The sequence below is a fragment of the Copidosoma floridanum genome, unplaced genomic scaffold, assembly GCF_036245765.1.
Source record: "Copidosoma floridanum isolate Cflo_tuat_1 unplaced genomic scaffold, Cflo_Japanese_pri ptg000019l, whole genome shotgun sequence".
NCBI lineage: Eukaryota > Metazoa > Arthropoda > Insecta > Hymenoptera > Encyrtidae > Copidosoma > Copidosoma floridanum.
The window spans coordinates 11,919,617-11,940,290 of record NW_028321896.1 but is presented as its reverse complement, the minus strand read 5'-3'; the positions used below and the strand labels follow the sequence as shown (position 1 = coordinate 11,940,290).

Here is a 20,674-nt window from a genome sequence, read left to right as displayed (position 1 = left end):
GTGCGCAAGCTAATAACCGCCGAGGGAAGAAACACACTGGCTGTACATTACTAAAAATGCAAATAACATTGTTGATGATTAAAAAAAAAAAAAAAGCAGAGACTTTGGTTCCTTTTTTGTATTTTTAAAATCTTCATTGAAATTAAAACACAGGGAATTACAGTAGAAAGCGTCGAACTTTAATTAACCACATTAACCATAAAAATAATAAAAAAAAAAAAAAAATACACAACGAGCTCGTCACTGAAAAACTTTGATGTAAATAAAAAAAAAAGAAAATACGGAGATTCGCGAGAAAGCCATACCGGCGCAATCTCGTGTGCCTACTTAACTCTCGCAACGTTCGAACGTGCGAATTTATAAACAATCATTGCTCTTGAACTCAACTCACAAACACACAATTACTCTACGCACGATATTGATAGAATGCAATAATCAATTTATTAGTTTTATATGTATATATGCATATATATATATATATATATATATTTATAATACTATGATACAGGATATAAGTACATTGGTTTAGTGATTGCAGGCTGCTCTCCTCTGATACACTGAAAAAAAAATCATATCACAGCGAGGGGCGCTGCCGGGCCCGCTTCTACTTACAACTCGTCTGTATAACGCTCCTCCCACTTGCTTTAGCTCTTCTTTTCTCTCGCGACAATTCCTAATAAATTCATAACTTATACATCACGCGCTCACTCATTGCATCGTATTACAAATAACACTCGACTTCGATTATCGCTCGTTTTCTAATACATTTTTTTTTTTTATAATATACACATGTGTATATATATAATATATATCCCATATACATACTTTGATCGCAATAATTTTTATTTGCCATGTGTTTAATAATTTGCTACATTTTCCATACATTTTTAGCTTAGAGCCTAAGTGTAAAAGACCATCGCTTCATCGTTCGCGAACTCTCGCAAGTGGACGGTCTTGGATAACGAAGCTGGGCATCAAGACGCGGCGTCGCAATTTTCTTCCAATACGCTTTTACGATATCGATTATTTTGAAAATTGGGAATTCAGTCTATAGACGCCACGATTCAAGCTTGGCTATCGCAATCAAGCAGATCGACACGATTGTTTCATTTAATACGAAAACGAAAAGAGATGACTACATGTAATAAAACGATAACATAATATTTTTATACGCGCACAGCGTCACATCACACTCGTTCGTATGCTTATGTTATACATGTATGTATAATATGTACAAAATAGATGAATAACGATTTTTGGAAGAATAATAATAATAGTGATCACGATGAAATTTAACAAACGTATACAACGAGTAACTTTATTACTATTTTTGTTTTGTTTTTTTTTTTTTTTTTGTTTTTTGTTTTATTCCAACCAAGGAATGAAGTATCAAAGCACGATGACAAAATTGTGTCTGCGACGATGGATGAATGAAAATTGGATGTAACGTAATGACAATAAACGGAATGCATGTAAATGTCCGAGTACTTTGATACTTTCGACGCTGTGGGATAAAGGAAGTAATATTGCATGGAGGCTCGATTCGTGCCTCTTTATCTACGTACCATTAAAATAGCCCTAAAGCAAATCCGGACGTTCGGTCGACCGATCATCGTTTGATCGGCCAATATTTTCCCATCCGATTTTTACACGACATTACAAGACTAGTGTGATTATAGGAACATGGTGTCGTCTTCATCTGCCGCAGTGCTCTTTTCTTTTCTTTCCCCACACGAGAGATATGTCGCGTGCACGCAGTCAAGTGCACATTGTTGTTCATCGAAATTCCCAATTTGAGATTTGTCGTACGTTTGCCGTACCAATAGTAAAAAAGGGTAAGAAAACAATATACTAAAAAAAAAAAAAAAAAGGAAATTTCACACCTCGATGGTTGTCTCGCACTACTGTAGGTTCTCGCAGTTGAGGAAGACTGGAAGGGAGGAAGGGAAGGTACAATGACAATGAGCTCCACGCGTACAGCACACTCACACGCGCGTCATTCGAGATTCACACTGAACCGGCGATCGACGGTAATCTATTCGAAATTACAAAACGCAAACAAACAAAAAAATGCGCTACTCAGTCCGCGGGGAAAGTCGACGATCATCAGCGAGTAACGAAGCGATCCGACGAACCTCGTTTTTTTGTTGATTAAACGCAGGGCCACTCGCGGCTGGCAAATTTTGTCCGCAGGAAAGGAGACGAAATTCGCGAGCAGCAGCGGCAACTCGTACTATACGTAGCCTCGACGAGAAAAACTACCTAGGCAGCCAAGCCCTCGCCCCTCGGTGGCAACAGCCTCGGCGAGTCCTCGCTCTCGGGTCTCTGAGCAACGGCTGCCGCGGCAGCAGCAGCGACAACCGCAGCCTCGCGGTCGTAGAGCTGCGGGTGTCGGGGTGGCTCCCAGGGCATGGCGGCCGAGTTCTGGCTGCCGGTGTTGGACGAGGGCGTGCCAGGCGAGTGGACGGGCGAGGGTGGGCTCGAGGAGGAGCTCCTCTGAAAGAGCAGCGATCCCGCGGGCAGGGCTGCCGATTTTGGGCCGATCATGTCGAGCTGGGGCGAAAGTTGTCTGCCGATGTCGAGGTGGTTGGCACCCGGGAAGCCACCCGCGTACACCGAGCCGAACAGCCCGGCGTACTTGTTGGCGCCCATGGGGTGCTGGCCGGGCATGGGCAGGCCGTTGCTGCCCTGGTGGATCGCCGATATCTCGTTCAGCTGTAAGAGTTAGAGGGTGTTGTTGTTGTTGTTGTTGTTGTTGTTTGTTGGCGGGGTGTCTTTGTTTCGCGGGCTCATTCGGGAGCTATCACCTGTGCAGACAGAAACGAAAAGAGAAACGGCTGCAATGAGAACCTTTTTTTCTGATCCTTCGATGGTATTCAAAAATGGCGAGCTTCGTTTCCCTTCGTTTCTTTTGACTTTTTTTTTTTTCTTCTTTCATAAAGAAAGGTTGAAATTGTTGCGATGAGAAACGAAGCGCGTTTTGCATTTTTTTCTTGTTTTTTCATACATCACATAATATTTATATGGTTATAGTCCTGATTGGAATTTAATGCAAAATAGCAGAAATCAGAGGTCTCTTGCGCACTTGTTTTTATTTTCGATGCCAAAGTGCGCGGGTATACTTACATTACGATTCAATCAACAGCAGATAGAGAGAGATAGAAAAAGCTGCGTAACAGCGCGTCAAATGTCATGTCTGACGGTACGCGTACTGTTTCTACTTATTTTGACCAATCGAGTGACAAAAGTTTTTCTTATGCTCTAAATACATGTGCACGTATATGTTTGTGTTCCGCTCACCTTCTGTGGCATTCCGTTAAGGAAGGGCGCGGGTAGGTATGGATAAAAAAGATCCGGCCTGCGCTGCAGGAACTCCGAGTCCTTGGGCGTGATTGGCAGCGAGGGTATGTCCAATGACATTCGCCGACCTCGACGCGACGCCCCGTTGGTCCACATGTGGGTACCCATGTGCACCTGCGATTACATTAAAGTGGTTTTATGTCTCGATTTGTCTTTGTGTCGCTCACTTCAGGAATTATATATACGTATGCCGTGGAAAAAAAAAAGAAGAGGAAAGGACCAAACAACTTCTTAGCTCGAAGCTGTACTTCAATTTCAGTATAAGAAAATAAAGCAATTTTCATTGCTCCCGTGTGGTACAATAATTTGACTAAAATATATAATACATGGTAAATATGTGATTCGATTAATGGTGATGTAATATCGAGATTAACCATACTTTGTCCACATGAGTATATGTAAATATGTACAGCAGTTAGCGTTAGTAGGGAGGGTGAAAACATAGCAGCTTAAAAGAAACAAAACACACACGAGATCGATGAGCATTAGGGGGAAAAAGAGGGAACAAAGCAGGTGGCGCCGAGGAGGAAAATCGATTATAATCCTTTTCTTTTCTTTCTTTTCGACTTTTGTTTTGATTAGGAAAAAAAAAAAAAAAAAAAAAAAAAGTAACGGTATTGTGCGCGGCAGTGGTCGACGATGCGGTACCTTGAGATTGCCCTTAGTGGTGAAGGCCTTCTGGCAGACGGTGCACTGGAAGGGCTTGTCGCCGGTGTGTGTTCTCATGTGGATCTGGAGCGCCGAGGACGAGGAGAAATTCTTATTGCAAACCTGGCACAAGTGCTTGCTGGGCATGCCTGCAAATACACACACACAAAGAAATTCGCTAAGCCGTCCTCTCAAACAAACTTTTTTCTGTTTTTTTTTTTTTTTTGTTCTTTTTTGCTCCAGCTCACTGTTTACTTTTCAGCCAATCTCGAGTTTAACTCACGAGTTTATTTTTTAATTCCAGACAACAAGGATACTTATGACTATTAGAATCGTGTGCGGCTATCGGATGGAAATAATAAAAACACGTTTGCCTTCTCAATAACGGCAACCGGTAATAAATACTCGTATTAAAGAGCGCGTGCACGCGATCGTATAAATATAGAAAAATCTCTGGATATACGTTTATTAATGATTCTAAGAAAGTAAACGAACGTCATTTTCTTTTTACCTTCGATTAACGAGTGTTACAGTGAAAAATGATGCGCAAGGCGCATTAAAGTACAAGATAAACATTGTATGTTATTGAAAAAAAAAAAAAAAAATCTTCCTCTCGGCGCAACATATGTTAAACTAGCAAAGTACGCACGGTTTTGTGTGTAGATAAAAGCATTTCTATAAAAAAAAAAAAAGAGATGGTGCAGGTAAGTGGCTAAAAGCTCGCGAAAGCTTGTGATTGTAATAAGTGAGATGCTATTGCTATGTAATGCTCAAACGCCACACTGGCCAACTCTCTTTGCGCAAAGCGTATGTAAGTATATAAGTGTATGCTTTATTGGAGTATATGACAACTTTAGCTGTTTATGTGCCTCAGTACTTGCTCTATACCTAAATATACATATGTGTACATCTGGGTGCAATCGATTATTCGTATAATAAGGTTGCGAGGCTATTGCACGTGCACCTACAAGTGGGAGATTGATTATGTATACAGATTTTCATACGCGATAGACAAATACAGTGGGTGATAGCCCAACACCATTGCCAAAAGCAGTGACTTATAGTTATTCACAAAATGCATGTGTTGACATTTGTTTGCAGCATATTTGAATTATATTATAAGTATGGTTATTTACAAAAAATAATATAACTTGCGGTACAAGAATAGAAAAGCACGAGAATTTTTTTTCTTCTTCTCTCGTGGTTCGTTTGACAAAAATTTTTGTGCTCGTCGAACCCCAAGCACCTTAGACTTTGAAAATGGAGGAAGTGAAACGCGTGTGAATTTGAAACGTCGAAAAATGTTATCGACCCATTGAAACGCAACGAATTCGCTAATTTTGACTTTCAAAACTCGGCTAAACACACATTTTTGAAGATTTAATTTTTTCGATGGCACAATCGCGGGGTAAGGTCGCCGACGCGATTTCAGAGACGTGCCTCGTTTAACTGTACTCGTGTGTGTGTGCGATATATGCGTATAATAGAAGAGGTGCCATTCACAGTGATCCAGTTCAAAGTAAAAGGTCGCGAGGCACAAAAACCTTGGAGTATATGCACATATAAGTATACGATGTAGTTGGATTAAAGACTTACTGGGCGACCTCTTGGGCGCGGGCAGGTCGTTGTCGGGCAGTTTTTTCGATTGCACGTCGAGCGGTGCGGGCGAGGGGTGGCGCTGTTGGGACTGCGAGACCACGGGCACGGGGGGTGGCGGTGGTGGGAGCGACAGGTTTGACTCGTCGGCGGATATCGGACTCCTCGAGGTCTCCCTCTGCTGGTGCAAGTGCTCGTGCAAGGCTTGACTAGTTGGCACGAGTGGCTGCTGCTGCGACGAAGGCGGAGCTCCAGGAGGCTGTTGCTGGCCGGACAGCTTCGAGTCGCCGAACAGATGGTGCGGCATGTCGCGGATCTTGTGCGTCAGCATGTGCTGCTTCATGTTACCCTGCGGCAAGAAGACGAGGTGGCTTTGGATTTTTATTTATTTATTTATTTTTTTTCATTATTTACGTTAATTTATGTTCGTGCGCAGCAAACAGGAGCGCTTTACTGGGATGGATGAGCTGTACGGGATTAAAACTAGGTTCGCATTCAATGCCATGAAACACTGAGCGGTGAAAAAAGTATTTGTTTCCTCGACATTTCTTCTAACGTAAAATAATAAGAGCAGTAGCCGAGATGAGCGTGTTGTGTACGAGAGTTTCAAGGTTAATCTAATAAATGAGTTTCCTAACGAGTGGAAGGAAATCGTTGCTTTTCTCGAGCAACGCCATTACGAGTATACAACTCGAGCAAACGTCGACGGCTCGGGGAAAGAAAATGTTAAAATAGTTACACCCCAAGGGCAAGGATACTTTGTGTTTTTAAAATTTGTTTCATCCATCGATGGAACGGAGCTTTTTTTTACCCGAAGAACGTCAAAGTTGCTCGTACCCTCGTGTTGTTTAATACTTGATTGGGATAATCGCGTGTATAAAATATACTTTACAAAGGTAATTTCGTGATTAATGTTTTTAAAATTTTCTCATTTGTATTTCAAATCAATAACGTAATGCGCGCGTTTTGAAGAAGAAAAAAAAAAAAAAAAAAAAAAAAAGAAAGAAAGAAAACGTATACTTATGTTAATTTAGCTTTGGAATCGTAATAAATTTTCGCAGATAAAGATATGAGCACACACGACGACGGCGACGGCTTTATGTACAACGTAAAGGTATATACGAACGCGTGCGCGAGAGCGAGCGCGATTATGCATAAGGAAATGATTATGCGTCGAGGAAAGAAAAAAAAAATATTACAGAAGCCACAGCGCGACGACGTTTATAAATATACAAACATTTACATAATGCACGTAATGTACATAAAATATGTACGTTTTGAGCCACTGTCTCTCTTTCTCCCTCTCTCTCGCTCTCTTGTGTACGCAAGTATATATAGATACATGCTTTGTGGGTCTTGGCGTTTGCATTAAGAATGAATAGTTTTTATCGGGCTTATTTACGCTTCTGGAACATCGCTATCTTAAACATTCAAAAGATTGTGTCTATACGTGCTTGCGTATGCGCATGTGGCTAGGCCGAATCAATTTCAAAACTATTGTACATATAAATGGATATATTCCTACTCATTTTTTTTTTTTTTTTTTTTTTTTTTTTTTCCCTCAACTTTAATAATCCTTTTATTTGTATAAATCAATGGTTTCTCCGTGAAATCGACAGCGTCGTAAATCTCTCGTTCAATGATTTACAATCGAACGAAGCGCGCGTTAATAAATATCAATTATCTATTTCCCAACGGGTTGATCGGTAATTCGAACAAATTAGAAATCGTAAATCAACAATAAAATTCGCGATTGCGTTTGTGGGAAAGAAAAAAAGGCTAATGTCATACGAGGCAGCTCGTCTAGTATGAACAAAAAAACCATTTCCACACAAAGTACAACGAAACTTTTGAAACGGAGTGTATATCAATCATGGTAGCAAAGCAAAACAAAAAAAAAAGAAAAAAAAATGGTGACGGATGAAAATAATACAAATACAACACGGGTGTACAGGTAAGACACAGCTGATGAACAAAAAAAAATAAAACAGGTGATGAAGGAGGATGAAAAAAAAAAAGTAAAAAAACATAAATCAAACGCCCTGGATAATCACAGATTGTCTTACCAGGAGGACGGGGTCGGAAGGCGCCAGCAGCCCGAGGGCGGACGGCGCGAGGGGGGGATAGCCGTGAGGCGGGGGGGCATAGACCGCCCCCTTAACTGCCGCCGCCGCCGCGGTAGTCGTCAACTCGGCGGCGCCGGTCAGCAGGTCGCCGCCAGTCCGCCCCCGGACGCCGCTTCGCCGCTCCTCGGCCCGCCGTCTCCTGCGCGCCTTCTCGCGGGCACTCCGGCGGGCGCGTTCGGCGCACCTGCACTTTTCGACCGGCTTCCCCGGCGTTCCCTCAGTTGTCTGCAAATTTTTACTTTTTACTTTTCTCATTGCTTTTTTTTTTTTTGTTTTTTGTTTTTTTTGTTTTTTTTCATCTCTGCATCAAAGATTCAAAAGCACAAATTTGTTTACATGTGTACACATGGGTGGGGCATGTATCATGATTGCGATAACGTTTTTTTTAGTCGTCAGATAATTTATGATAAACTCTCACGTCAGGCGAATCGATGATTTTTTACTCTCATAAATAAATCAACAACGAGTAGCGATAATGATAATCTGCAAGAAAATAAAAAATTAAGCGTGGATTACGTGATGCCGAGTTATTTTGTAACTCTGTCAATTAACGCATCAATTATTGAAATTTATTGAACTGGATGTGAAATTCTAATTACGGGTCATTTTCCATACAAAAGAAGCCACATTAAAGCGCAATCGATTGTGCTGCTGCGCGTAAGAATTAGCATCACACATAATATATACTTAAGCAAGGTAAGGACAAATTCCATAAAAGCACATATTTTTAGCGCAACATAAACTTCTAATTAGAGTAACGAGGATCCATTTTTTTTTTTTTTTTTTTTTTCCAAAACCCCAAAAGTTTAGAATCTATTGTTTTATGAACCAGAGCCTGCACGCCCTAAAACGCGATTGTATTTACTCTTATCAAATGGGCAGATCGGCTAGTCCCGGCGCAAAAGTACGACCGTGCTCCTCCGATTTCCAAGCATATAGTAAGCGCAAAAGCAGCTAAAAGGAAAAAAAAAGAAAAGGGCCCCTTATCCGTGATGCCTCCAAGAGGAATATACGGCATGATTTCAGGAACTTCTTGGACCGATCATCGATAAGTAAGAGCCCTATATTACTCGTGCACGGTCTTCGAGTAACGCGCTCGCCTTCAAAATCATTCTCCCCGCGATCTTTCAATGCAAAATTTTCGTTGCCAAATTTAGAAAAGAGCGCGCAGATTCTCTCTCCTGCAAAAGAAAGGGGCCAGACTATATATTATACTCAACATCGAACACCTACAATACACTTAATATTAATAATGAAGACAAGCCCACTCGCACATACAACGGCATGCAGTGGTATATGGATGTGTGCACTCGAGGATTGATGGGCGGTATTACAGTGAAAGGATGATAAGTAACACTGTGACGAACAAAAAGTCGAAAAGGAAAAACAACAAATAAACAAATAAAACAGATGTACATGGTTGCGATGTGCTCGCGTATAGTGTCTTACCTTAGTTGAGAAGCCCCGGTCGCAGATCGAGCACTTGAAAGGTCGCTCCTTCGTGTGGCTCCGGTAATGAATCTCCAGCGCCGAGTTACACGCGAACGTTTTGTAGCAGATGTTGCATGTGGTGTTACCGCGCACTGCAACAGATCGTCCGATGATTTAGTGTGATACAGTCTCGCTTTTCGTATACACCTCGAGACCTGCATATATTTAAAATTATATATATACGAGTACAGCTCGCTCACACCGCCAACACCGATTATCTCTTTTGACTGTATAGAGCTCGCTCGCGCGTATACTTGTGTATGTATATATAATAATATGAGCTAGCACAGAGAGAGAGAGAGAGAGAAACTTGGCGCGATTTATATATACACACACGAGCCGAAAGTTTCCGCGGTTTTCCGCGTTAATTCGCGCTCGAGAGATCGCGCGTTGCCGATCATTGCGCTTGATAAATGGAATTTTTCGAAAGACAAGCGCGTGTCGGCTCTTTTCTTCGAGAAGAAGGGGGGGGGGAAACTACACATCAGCTACTTGGCTCCACCGAAGCCTTTCAATTATTTATTGACGAAGCGGGTATCGATTTACACCGCAGTCATACGTGTACACATAATATCGAGAGGCTTTGAAATAAAAGGACGTATGTAAGTATGTAGAATCTCCTTAACCGAGAAAATTCCGGGAACGCATATATTACAATTGAACCAGCGGCACGCGAGGCTATTGTGTAAAGAGAGAGAGAATCGTCCACCACCACCAGCACCGTCGACGAGAGACTGATGTGCATTCGCGAAATAATTTCCGTGCAGGGGCAATGTATCAACGGGTGAACCTCACGATCGAGGAATCGGTTGGTCTTTATGGGGATATGCGTTTACCTGTAGGTACAACCATGAATAGAGTCGCGCGTCGTCGTGCGAGGAAAAACAAAAAAAAAACAAAAAAAAAGGACCGTATGAATAGAAAAAAGGAGCGCGAGATCAAACGCGGGCGCGAAAGGTGTACACCTACTGTGCAAGCGATGTTTCACGAGGATAAAACACAAGTACACACACACGAGACGACCGTGCCAAGTGGACGCATTTAAAATGTAAAACAGGATGCATTAAGATAATGCTCGAGCGAACGCGAGAAGAAAACGCCTATGCCGCGTGTGTATGCAGCGATTTTTTCTTTCTCTCTTTCTGGCTCTTGCTTCTTTCCGCGTGACTTTTTTCTTTCTCTAGCGACTTTAGTGTATAGTAACGAGAAAAGTGACTGTTTATTGTAATAATTAAAAAAAAAGACCGGAGGACGCTCGTTGCTCTTCTCGAGGACGAGATCGGATGTTTTTTTCTTTCTTTTTTTTTTTCCTCAATACTGTTCATGATTTATATTGTTACAGTCAAGGAATTACGTGATTTCTGTTTGGCGGTAGCAGCTATGGAGAAAACGATTTATATTCCATTGGGATTATGTAAATGCACGAGTCTGCGATCACCTTATGATTGGCTGATGTGTTGTGGAAAAAGGCTCTAATTTATGAATATTAGAAAAACCGAATGAAATATGATTCGTAAATGGCACAAAAACACGATAACTCACGATAGCACGGGAGTTTATGAAAGAGTGTAAGTACACGTACTTACAAGAATATAATTATAAGATCCAAGTGAAAGGAGCTAAGCTATATTATATGTATAATAAGAGAGCAAAGGGGAGAGATACAAGAAGAGAGAGAGAGAGAGGTGGGGTCCGGCTACACCAAGCAAAGGACTTTGGCATTTCGGGGAGCATTAGTATTAGTTAATAATCGGCGTGGGGTTAACAGAGCCTTTAAAAGTAAGTATATAACAACGTAAAGTGGAGTCTCCAAGTAACAATGTCACGCACAAAAATAACAAACGAACGAGTATATGTATATTTTTTTTTTTTCATCATTCAACTCCATTTATTTGACATTTAAAAAAAATCATATGCGACGAGTAAGACTAAAATGCTTAAATAATAATTATAATGATAGTAATAATAATAATAATAATAATAATAATAATAATAATAATATCCATCGTCTTTGTTTTATACAATACAACACATACTATAATATATTATGTAGAACAGGTTCATACTTTATTACAAACAATTTATGTTTATCCATGACAAGTTTATACGTAAATACGTTTCACGTTGAATCAAACTTGAAAAATTTCATTTTAAAGGCTTCAACTACACAATGTGCGTTATTTATGCAATAAGTTACGACGACGAGTAGCACATTCGACGCTACCGTGCGTTTTATACGTATATTATACTCAATGATCCGTAACGAGTATCCATCATGTTATAAGTATAATGAAGGATTAAGAGAAAAAGAGCTTCATAGAGTGCGAGTGTACAATGATAAATGATGATAAAGTTGTGATTCGCAGGTGTAGCCTTTTATATAGATATATATTGCAAAAAGAACCGCACATATAATATATTGTATGTATATGTATAGTCCGCGCGTAATAAGTGTCGTATTCCACGGTGAGGCCAGCACCTAGAGACCCGGGCAGTAGGTAGTGGAGTGCAGTGTGTGAGAGTGTCATCGTCAGCGCCTACCTGCCGAGCCGCCGACTGCCAGACCCAGCGGGTTGTACGACGAGGTGGCGGCCCGCACGGCCGAGGTCGTCAGTGAAGCGAGGGGACCGATTCCTGGTCCGGGGCTCATCACTGGGCTCGGTCCGCTTGGCGCGCTGTTGATACCTGGGCCCCCTGGCGTCGAGACAGCTTGCAACAGCCCGGCGAACATGCCGAACGGATGTGGTGGTGGTGGCGGCGGCGGTGGTTGTTGTTGTTGTTGTTGTTGCATCGGTTGCGGTGGATTATGATGCGACATGCTGGTCGGATGTAGGCCGCTGCTGCTGCTGCTACCGAGGTTGTGTGGGACAATGGGTGGCGAAACTGGCGCCGAGCTTGCGGATATCGGTGTCGATGACGCCCGGGGCGTCAGATCGAGCGGTGCCGAGGAAAAGCCGGCCGGGTTGTTCGCCGGACTGCTGATGCTCTTTTCGCTACCGTTGTACCGGTGCAGAGGAGCCGGTGGCGACTGATGGTGTTGGTGATGGCTGTTGTTGTTGTTGTTGTTGGCCATGCTGGTGGCCATCGTCGTGATTGTGCGCACCTGGCTTTCGAGAGCTGCCAAGGACGTGGAAAACGATGGGGCCATCACTGGCGACATAACCCGGATGCCCTCCTTGTTGTCGTTGTCCTGTTCCATGAGCAACTCCTGTTGTTCCCTGTCCACGTCGCAGTCCATGCTGTTCCGCCTCTCGCGCGAGTCCTCGCACCTGTCATCGTCCTCCCCACGATCAGCCTCTACCGCTGCAGCCGCCTCATCCTCTTCGTCCACGTCGTCGGGCTCGTCCATGCCAGCTTGCTCCTCCAAGAAGCGCTGGTGGAGCTGGTGCTGCAACATCTGCTGTTGCAAATGCAACTGTTGCTGCTGGTGGTGATGGTGATGGGAGTGGTGCATCGAGTCCTTCGAGTCGACGTCGTTGTCGAGCAGAGGGGAGGGCCGCTCCAGGGCGTGTTGCCGGGCCGTCGGGGGAAAACCGAGGGGGAAGCCAGCCGCCGGGTGGAGGGGCGGAAAGCCCCCGGGAAGGAACGCCGCGAGCGGATGGTGCGGGTAGCCGGGTGGAAAGTCGTGCACCTCGGCCGCGCGTATCTGTTCGGGCGTGAGCTCGGTCGGATCGTTGGTGTGGAGGTTGATGTGTTGCTGGAGGACGAACGAGTTGGCAAACTTTTTGTGGCAGACGGTGCACTGGTGCAGCAGCCGGAGCGGGGGCTTTGCCCTGTGCACGCCCATGTGGGTCTTGAGGTTGCCCTTGGTCGTGAAGGCCCGGCCGCAGATCTTGCACTTGAAGGGCCGCTCGCCCGTGTGGGTCCTGTAGTGCATCTGTAGGGCGCTCTTGCAGGATAACACCCGCTGGCAGATTATACACTGATTCGGGTCCGTGAGCTTGTGCTCGATGTTGTCAACGAGCTGCTGGAGCTTCGATGTCTCGCTGGTCTTGGTGATCTCGATCAGGCTCTCCCAGGAATTGTCGTTGCTTCCGGGCCTGGGCAGCAGACTCGAGTAGATGGCAGGATCGCGCGCTGGATCCAACAGCTCCGACCCACCCGCACCTGACGAGCGCTCCTGCTGCTCTCGCTGCTGCTGCTGCTGCTGTTGTTGCTGTTGCTGTTGTTGTTGTTGTTGTTGTTGCTGTTGTTGGTGGTGATGGTGGGGCAGTCCCGGGAACAGGATGTTGGCGAACGAGTTCTGGTAGCTGTTGCCGCTGCTGGCGCTACTGCTGGCCGGCGAGGCGCCCGGGTAGACGTGCATCGACTGTTGCAGCATCGAGGCTGGATTCGTCGCGCGGCTGGACAGATTTTCCGGCTGTTCGTCCATGTCGTCCTCGCCCTCCATGTCGCCGCCGGTCTCCGTGTCCAACCTACCCCCAGCACCTCCACCACTCGTCTTGCTCTCCATACTGCAGTCCTCGAACATCTGCTGATGCAACACCGAGGCGGCCCCACCAGCGGCAGCCACCTTGGCCTCCAGCGTGGGCGACGAGGATGAGTTCAGATGGTAGCGCCGCGACGCCGCTTCGACGTCAAACAACTCGTCCGTCTCCTCCTCGTCGTTAACCTCGTCCACGTCCTCGGGCTCGTTCTTCGGGGTGATGCTTTCACTCGGCGGTCGCTCTCGACTGACGGGCCGCGCCGTATGCTGCTCGCGCGTCGCGGGCGGCGAGTGGATCTTCTCGCGCTTGATGAGCTCGTCGCGCTGCTTCGACTGCTGATAGAACTGCTGCTGCTGCTGCTCGCTCAGGGAATGACGAGAATTGGAGTGGGCTCCGGGCGATTGGACCGGCGAGGGCGTCGTGGGGCCCATCGGGAGCGGTTTGCTCAGGTCTGCCGGGGCATCCTGCTCCTCGCGAACCAGCGAATTCATCAGGGGCGCGCGGTAGAGCGACGGGGGCAAGCCCCCCGGTAGGACCGGTGGCGCAACACCGAGCCCAAATGGCCCTGGCGGAGGTACCTGGGGCTGCTGCTGCTGCTGCTGCTGCAGAAAGGGCGGCATGGACGCGTGAAACGCCGGCGCCCCGGACAAGGACGGGACCCCGAGACCGGCCATCAGCGACGAGGGCGGGGGCGGCGAGCTCGGGGGCCTCTGCCCACAGGCAGCCAGTTGCTGGAGCAGGGGCGGGTGCAGCTTGTCGAGGTGCTCGGGCACCGGATTCGGGTTCATCTTGACGTGGGGAAACTTGTCGCGGTGCCTCTGAAAGTGAACCTTGAGGTTGCCCTTTGTCGTGAACCGACTGCCGCACACGTTGCACTTGAAGGGCCGTTCGCCCGTGTGCGACCTTATGTGTATCTGCAGGGCCGAATCGCTGCCAAAGACTTTACCGCAGTAGCGACAGCGGTGCTTGAAAAAGGGCTCGCTGCGCCCGTTGCCGCTCTTACCGTCGTACGGCGACATCCGCGAGCCCTTGGAGCCCCGAAAGGCCAACTCGTCGGCCAAGTTGTTGGCCAACAGACCCTGGCTGGCATTGTCCAGGACCTCCTGGGCGCGCTTCTGCAGCATCTCGAGGGTGTTGGGCTCGTTGAGCGGCATCGGGTCGTTGTTCGTGATTATCGTCGAGGCCAACGACGAGCTGATCGAGCACAATGCCGGCACCTGGTGGGACGGGGGCGCTACCGACGCCTGATGGGGACCGTGAATGGCGCCGCTCATACCACTGCTACTGCCCATCGTCGGCATCATCGACGTCGTGGTCGGCGTCGGCGTCGATGTCACGGGTGGGCTGGCTACGGTATTAGCCGGCTGAATCGCACCGGCGAAAGACGAGTTCAACAGCACCACGGGAGACGCGCTCCGACGATCCGCGGGCGTACTCGAGGGCGAGGGTTGCTGCTGGTGGGGCAGCTGGTGGTGGCTCGGGGGCCGCGAGTGAGCCGGCGAGTGGGTCAACGAAGACAGGGGCTTCGGGTGTATGAGCGCCGTGGCCACAGCCGGCGAGGCCTCCTTGCTGCCTTCCGAGGGCACGGCATCTGCAGCAGCCACCGCGGCCGTGGTCGCGGCACCGGGTGCCTGCTGGGCCGTTATCGACAGCTGCTGCTGGAGCTGACTGATCAGCTGTAGCTGAAAGACCTGCTGGTGCTGCAGGGTGTACAGGGTGCTCTGGAGCGCGGCGAGCTCTTGGAGGGCCGCTTCGCTGTCGGCGCCCCCAGCCAGGGCGGTAGCCGCGAACTGGGCGACGGCGACCTTGGTGTTCTGGAGGGCCTCGAGGGTGACGTGACTAGTGCCGGCCGGGGCGAATAGACCAGCCGACTGGGGCGGGCCGGCACCCTCGACGAAGCTGTTGTTGTTCTCGGCGTCCTGGCAGAGGCGCTTGCGCTTCCTGGAGCCCTCCTTGTCCTCGTCGCTTGCCGCGGCGTCCTGCAGCTGGCGCAGCTTTTTGACGCCGACGAGGCCTCCAGACGCGGCGCTGCTGCCACTGTCGCCGGGGCCGGTGCGAGGTTGCGGCTGCTCGTCGTACTCCTCGGGCTGCTCCTCGTCGGCGTCCTCCTCCTCGTCTTCCTCCTCGGCCAAGTCCTCGGTCGACAGCTCGGTGGGCACGGCCGCGTCTTGGGGCTCTTGCTCGTCCAGGAGCAGCAGCTCGTCCTCGTGCTGGGAGCGCGCCGAAGTGAGGTCGACCGCCTCGTCGCCGGGAGCCGCTCCCCCGGCGCTCTCCTCGCCGTCCGATGCCGAGTCATTGTCTTCACCTGCAAACACAACGGAGAACAATTGTTGGGGCGATCGTTAGATATACGTACGTTGTGCGCTGCGTTGCAGCGTTGGTTCAACAAAATCAAGTGGATGCATGGTTATTGGCTTACGGGGATCCTCGAATGGAATAATCGGTATATTAGAAGCTGCGCGTCAAGGTGGAACATAATTTACACTTTTTCGCGGGGCTTATTTAACCTTATTAGGTATGAAAAAAAAAAAAAAAAAAAAAAAGAAAAATCGGCCCGTCGAAGTGAAATAAAGAAATAAAAGTTTTACGAGCGCGCGGAGTGTGTGTTTTGTGCTCGATGAAAAAAAAAAAAAAAAAGAAGGAAGCAGGAATTAATACCTCTTTCGGAGAGGCGATGGAAGTATAAAAATTCGTGGGTATATATATACGTTTAAATTGGTGAATTTGAAAATCCAGATTTCGAGGGCCGTAAAAAAATGAAGCATACGAAGAGAGAAAAAACAAAAAAACAAAGCGCCGAGCGCTCTCGTGTACACCCGATAACAATCTTCTCCGAACGGAATACACGGGCGTATGGATCGTAAAAAAAAAAAAAATTAACCATATAGTATATATACGAGCCCTTCCCTGCTTATATCCAAGGTCGATAAAATTAATTTTATTGCGCGGCGTTGAAATGGAAAACGATCGCCTGCACATCACTGGAAGATACTTGAATATATGTATACGTGTACCAGGTAACTATTGTATTATACGCAGGAAAGGTGAGCGCAAAAGGGGGAAAAAAAAACAACAAAAAAAAAAAGGATGGCTTTATGAGTGCGCGCAGAGAATCATGCGTAAGGGCTTTCGGATATATTTATGCAGCGACCGCTGGAAAATGGCAAAGACGCATAAATCGCCGATACGTCCCGCACTTGCCTGCACACGTACACTATATAATATACTTGTGTATACGTATAGGTACGCACGTCCATGGACAAGTATATAGAATCAAATGTAACACACGATGGTACAACATACAATATATATATATACACATACATACACTTGAAAAGCGCCGACGTATTTTAATTGGTATCCACCGCGTTATTACGCGAGTGACACGTCTCTCTTTCTCCTCTGCCTCCCCCCCCCCTCGTATCACACGCACACACACACGTGCGCATAGTACATGGAAGAGTATAGGGATTGAGGAAAAAAAAGGTGTGTATATACATGTGTGCACGCGATTGATGTAACTCTCTATTCCTCGGAGCGGTGTTTTTTTTTTTTTTTTTTGTTTTTGAGAGAATTTCATTGGGAAATTGCGATTACGCGAAAGAGCGTTTATATTTTCCACGCGAAATCGAGATTTTGCGCGCTCATATTGTACACGCGTGGATACACATCACGGAGGAATCACGCGAAAGGGTTGTGAAAAAAAAAGGGGGGGGGGAGGGTAGGTTGGGGGTATCGACGTTTTTATCTCTGTTTTTCCCTCGGTCGGTGCATACACGTGTATATATTTATGGAGGTGCGTGCATTTATTTGCGTGAAAGTATAACTGGACGCGCGAGGCGATAAATCAATAGTCATCGGTCCGATTTTTGGAGAGAGAAAAAAAAAAAAAAAAAAAAGAAAGTATCTGCACGATCCATCGCTCGGATTTATCGGTCCTCGCTTGGCCATTGAATGAGCATTTGAGGGGAGAAAAAAAGCAGCCTTTCCTGCACAAAGTGTTGTCTCTTTTCTGTATACGATCGCCGTATCTCAAAAATCTCTTTTGGCGAGGGGGAGCAGGACAATGGCGGCAATTAGTAAATCATTACAATTGCTTATACACACTGTATAATTGAGCGCGAACACTTGTGCCGCACAAATAAGATGAGCGTATACCCCTGCGCGTGATTGTTTGAAAAAAAAAACTTATTCCCAAGAGGCATCGTTTTGCCTTGAATCGCTCGTGGATGCACATAATTTTTATCTCTCTCTCTCTATTTCTTTTCTTAATCTCGTATTAAACGCGCCACTGCTATACTATATACCTTCGCTCTTCTGGCGCACGTCAGGTATGGGAAAAATTATTACGCGCTGTCGAAGCATCAAGGAATTTTCTGGCTCTTTTATGCTCCCGCGTTCTTTCTACGTGTACAATACGCGCGCATAAATCAAACGACTTAATCTGACGCAATAAATATTATTAACTTCATTTTTAGACTCTAGAATGAGTATCAGACAGCGTATATTTGAAATGTAAATCAAGATCTCCGATGCGACGCGTACACATGGACGAGCAAAGATTTTATATCATTTTCCTCCTTTATACACACATATTTTTCCACGTGCCCGTACAGAAATATTAATCGTACAGGGATGAGAAAGAGAGAGGTATGGAGGAAGGCAGCTGCGATACCATTAGCCATATATATGTCTCCCGTATATGCGGCGTTTAAACCATTTATTAAAAAAAAAAACTTTTCTTTTACTCACTCATAAAAACGGGACGTTGTACAGTATAATATAGACAAGAGGCCTACCCGTGATTACCGTCGCGCAGACACACGCGGCTCGTTAAGCACACTGCATGGTATACTTATTATCATTATGCAAACTCGGTGCACTAGTCGCGCTGCACTTCCTCCTCGACCCTCTGTCGTTTGCCCTTATCGGGAGGCGACGCTCATACTTGTAAGTGTTGAATGCGTGTGGCACAAAAAAAAAAAGAGCAATTACAAGAGGTGTTATAATTCTCCGACGTGGCGATATTATTGTGATAAATATACATCAACCCGGCACGTGCAGTGTTTGCTGTAAAAAAGGCGTCGTGGCGAACGTCTTTATTACTTATTAGTCGGAGCTGCGTTTTAACGCTTCGTTAAATATGTTAGGTCAAAGTGGAGAAAAAAAAAAGTTCATCAAGCGTGTGTATAGGTTGTACGAGTTGTTTTTTTTTCTAAACGTGACCAAACATATTTGAGAGTTGTCGGAGCTGTGGAAATATTTGTATTTCGCGTGACAAAAAATCGTACTCTCTTCCAATGTAATAATTTGTTCCAATCAAACGAGTAAATTATCCAATCCCAAAACTTGCCCAGCCAGAAGTAAAGTATAATTTACAGCCAAATTCCGAAATAGTGATCGTTCCACCGATTTCGAAACAACCGTCCCGACGAAGTCGTACATAAAAAAGAAATAAAAAATAAATCAAGAGAAACACTCCTGCAGCTTTACTTGTATGTTTTTCCACCAAAACATATCCTCGATAAGTTGCGCAAATTTTCTCTTTTGCAAGTAAACTTTGGTGTAGCTCGCGTCACGTAAAAGAACACACCAAGAATGATCGGGAAAAAAAACAACAATATTTTTTCATGTATGGCAATACCGGATAGTTTAGCGTATCCGATCCTCGACTGGGCATCCGGAGCCTCGTTGCTCTGACAGTTCCTCGCGTCCCGGCGCTGCTTCTCGGCCCTGCTCTCCAGCCGTCTGGTAATACTCCAGCGCATAAGCTGCATCTCGGCCGCCTCGAGCTCAGTCCCCCGGTCCTCGGCCAGTTTGCAGCCGCACGTGCAGGCACTTCTCGAGGCACGCACACCCTCCGCACCCTCGGCTTATTTCAACCACGACCGCCTCATTTTTCACCGATCACTCCGTATCGGTACGCGATCGATCATCACGGCTCCTTTCTATATACGTAATAATTTCTCGACGAACAATCAAGGCCGGATGGACAACAGTCAACATGGGTGTGCGAGTCACGAAACCTATAGGTATCAATGATAAACCTGGCACTTGATTTGATTGTATCGGCACACCAATCACCCGTATTCGTTGTATCCGCTAAAACACACCGTTTACCTAAAGCCTATCATGCGCAGCCCGAGGACGAAAAGCAACTGATCGCGCTCCGCCGCTCGCCAGACGGAGAACCGGCTCTCTCTCCATCCTCGTCTTTCTCCTGTACTACGCTGCATCCCCACCACCGTACGCTCGCTTCTCCTTTCGATCCCCACCCTTTCGCGTAGTATTGCCTATACATGCGTCGGTGCTTGGCAATGCGCCCCCACTCGCGCAAACACAGAGGGGAAGGCAAACGCCTCCTCCTGCGCCGCCCTCCCTCCATCCCCACCCACAACGTGCGCGCGTCTCGGCCTATCCCTATCATCCTACTCTGTCTCCCCTTCCCCTTGGCGATGTGTAGGTGTGTGTATGAGCATATCTCGCGAGCGAGCGCTCCCCGCGGTTATGACAGGGAGGGCGTTGCGGTTCATAAATCAGGGGCGGGAGAGAGTTGGTGGGGGAAGGGGTCGCAGGGGTGGGGGGGGAATGAGTTTTAGTCCGCGAAAGGCGGAGCTTGCGTCGAACCACTCAGCGATCGCGATTATTAATTATTATACGAGCGAGCGCGAGAGAGGTTCCGAAGTATCGTAACGTAGGTGTATACGTACGTACGGGGAGGTGTACGAGTTTGTTGTCGACACCCAAATCGAGCTATATGCTCGATAAATAGTACTTTTCTTATACTCATGCGCGAGCGCGAAAAACGATGGTTATGCTGTGCCAAAAGGAAAGTGTGAGCTCTCGTTTGAGCTTTTATACCGTATATGGCTGTGTGAATTATTCGTTGTCGGAAAATATTTGAAAATTGCTTATTCAACCAAACTACTGAATGTCGAATAATTACAAGTGTTGTCGATGGAAATTTCATGACTAATCTAGATTACAAATGTATCCGTTAATCGTCAATGAGCAAAGTAAGTACTA

The 20,674-nt window shown here is 46.5% G+C and overlaps 1 protein-coding gene across 1 annotated transcript; it reads right to left on the bottom strand.

Annotated features, from left to right (window-relative positions):
* Positions 1 to 1,357: 1,357 nt before the first annotated feature.
* salm (spalt major) lies at positions 1,358 to 19,425 on the bottom strand. The gene is made up of 10 exons (XM_089593056.1): positions 19,293 to 19,425; positions 15,728 to 15,953; positions 13,735 to 15,613; positions 12,694 to 13,695; positions 11,763 to 12,609; positions 9,180 to 9,313; positions 5,605 to 5,953; positions 4,009 to 4,157; positions 3,301 to 3,474; positions 1,358 to 2,715 (listed from the first exon to the last, which is right to left on the bottom strand). The coding sequence occupies exons 1-10, from the start codon at positions 19,423 to 19,425 to the stop codon at positions 2,263 to 2,265; spliced, it is 5,346 nt and encodes a 1,781-aa protein (XP_089449182.1). The 3' UTR covers positions 1,358 to 2,262.
* Positions 19,426 to 20,674: the final 1,249 nt, after the last annotated feature.

What these genes read in the sequence shown, in the direction of transcription:
- salm (XM_089593056.1), bottom strand. Translation starts at nt 19,425, where the DNA reads ATGCAGCTTATGCGCTGGAGTATTACCAGACGGCTGGAGAGCAGGGCC. An exon ending in CCCCTCTGCTCGACAACGAC is followed by an intron (nt 12,610 to 12,693) that starts GTCGACTCGAAG and finishes CAGATGTTGCAG; the next exon opens with CACCAGCTCCACCAGCGCTT. An exon ending in TTAACGGAATGCCACAGAAG is followed by an intron (nt 2,716 to 3,300) that starts GTGAGCGGAACA and finishes TAACTCTTACAG; the next exon opens with CTGAACGAGATATCGGCGAT.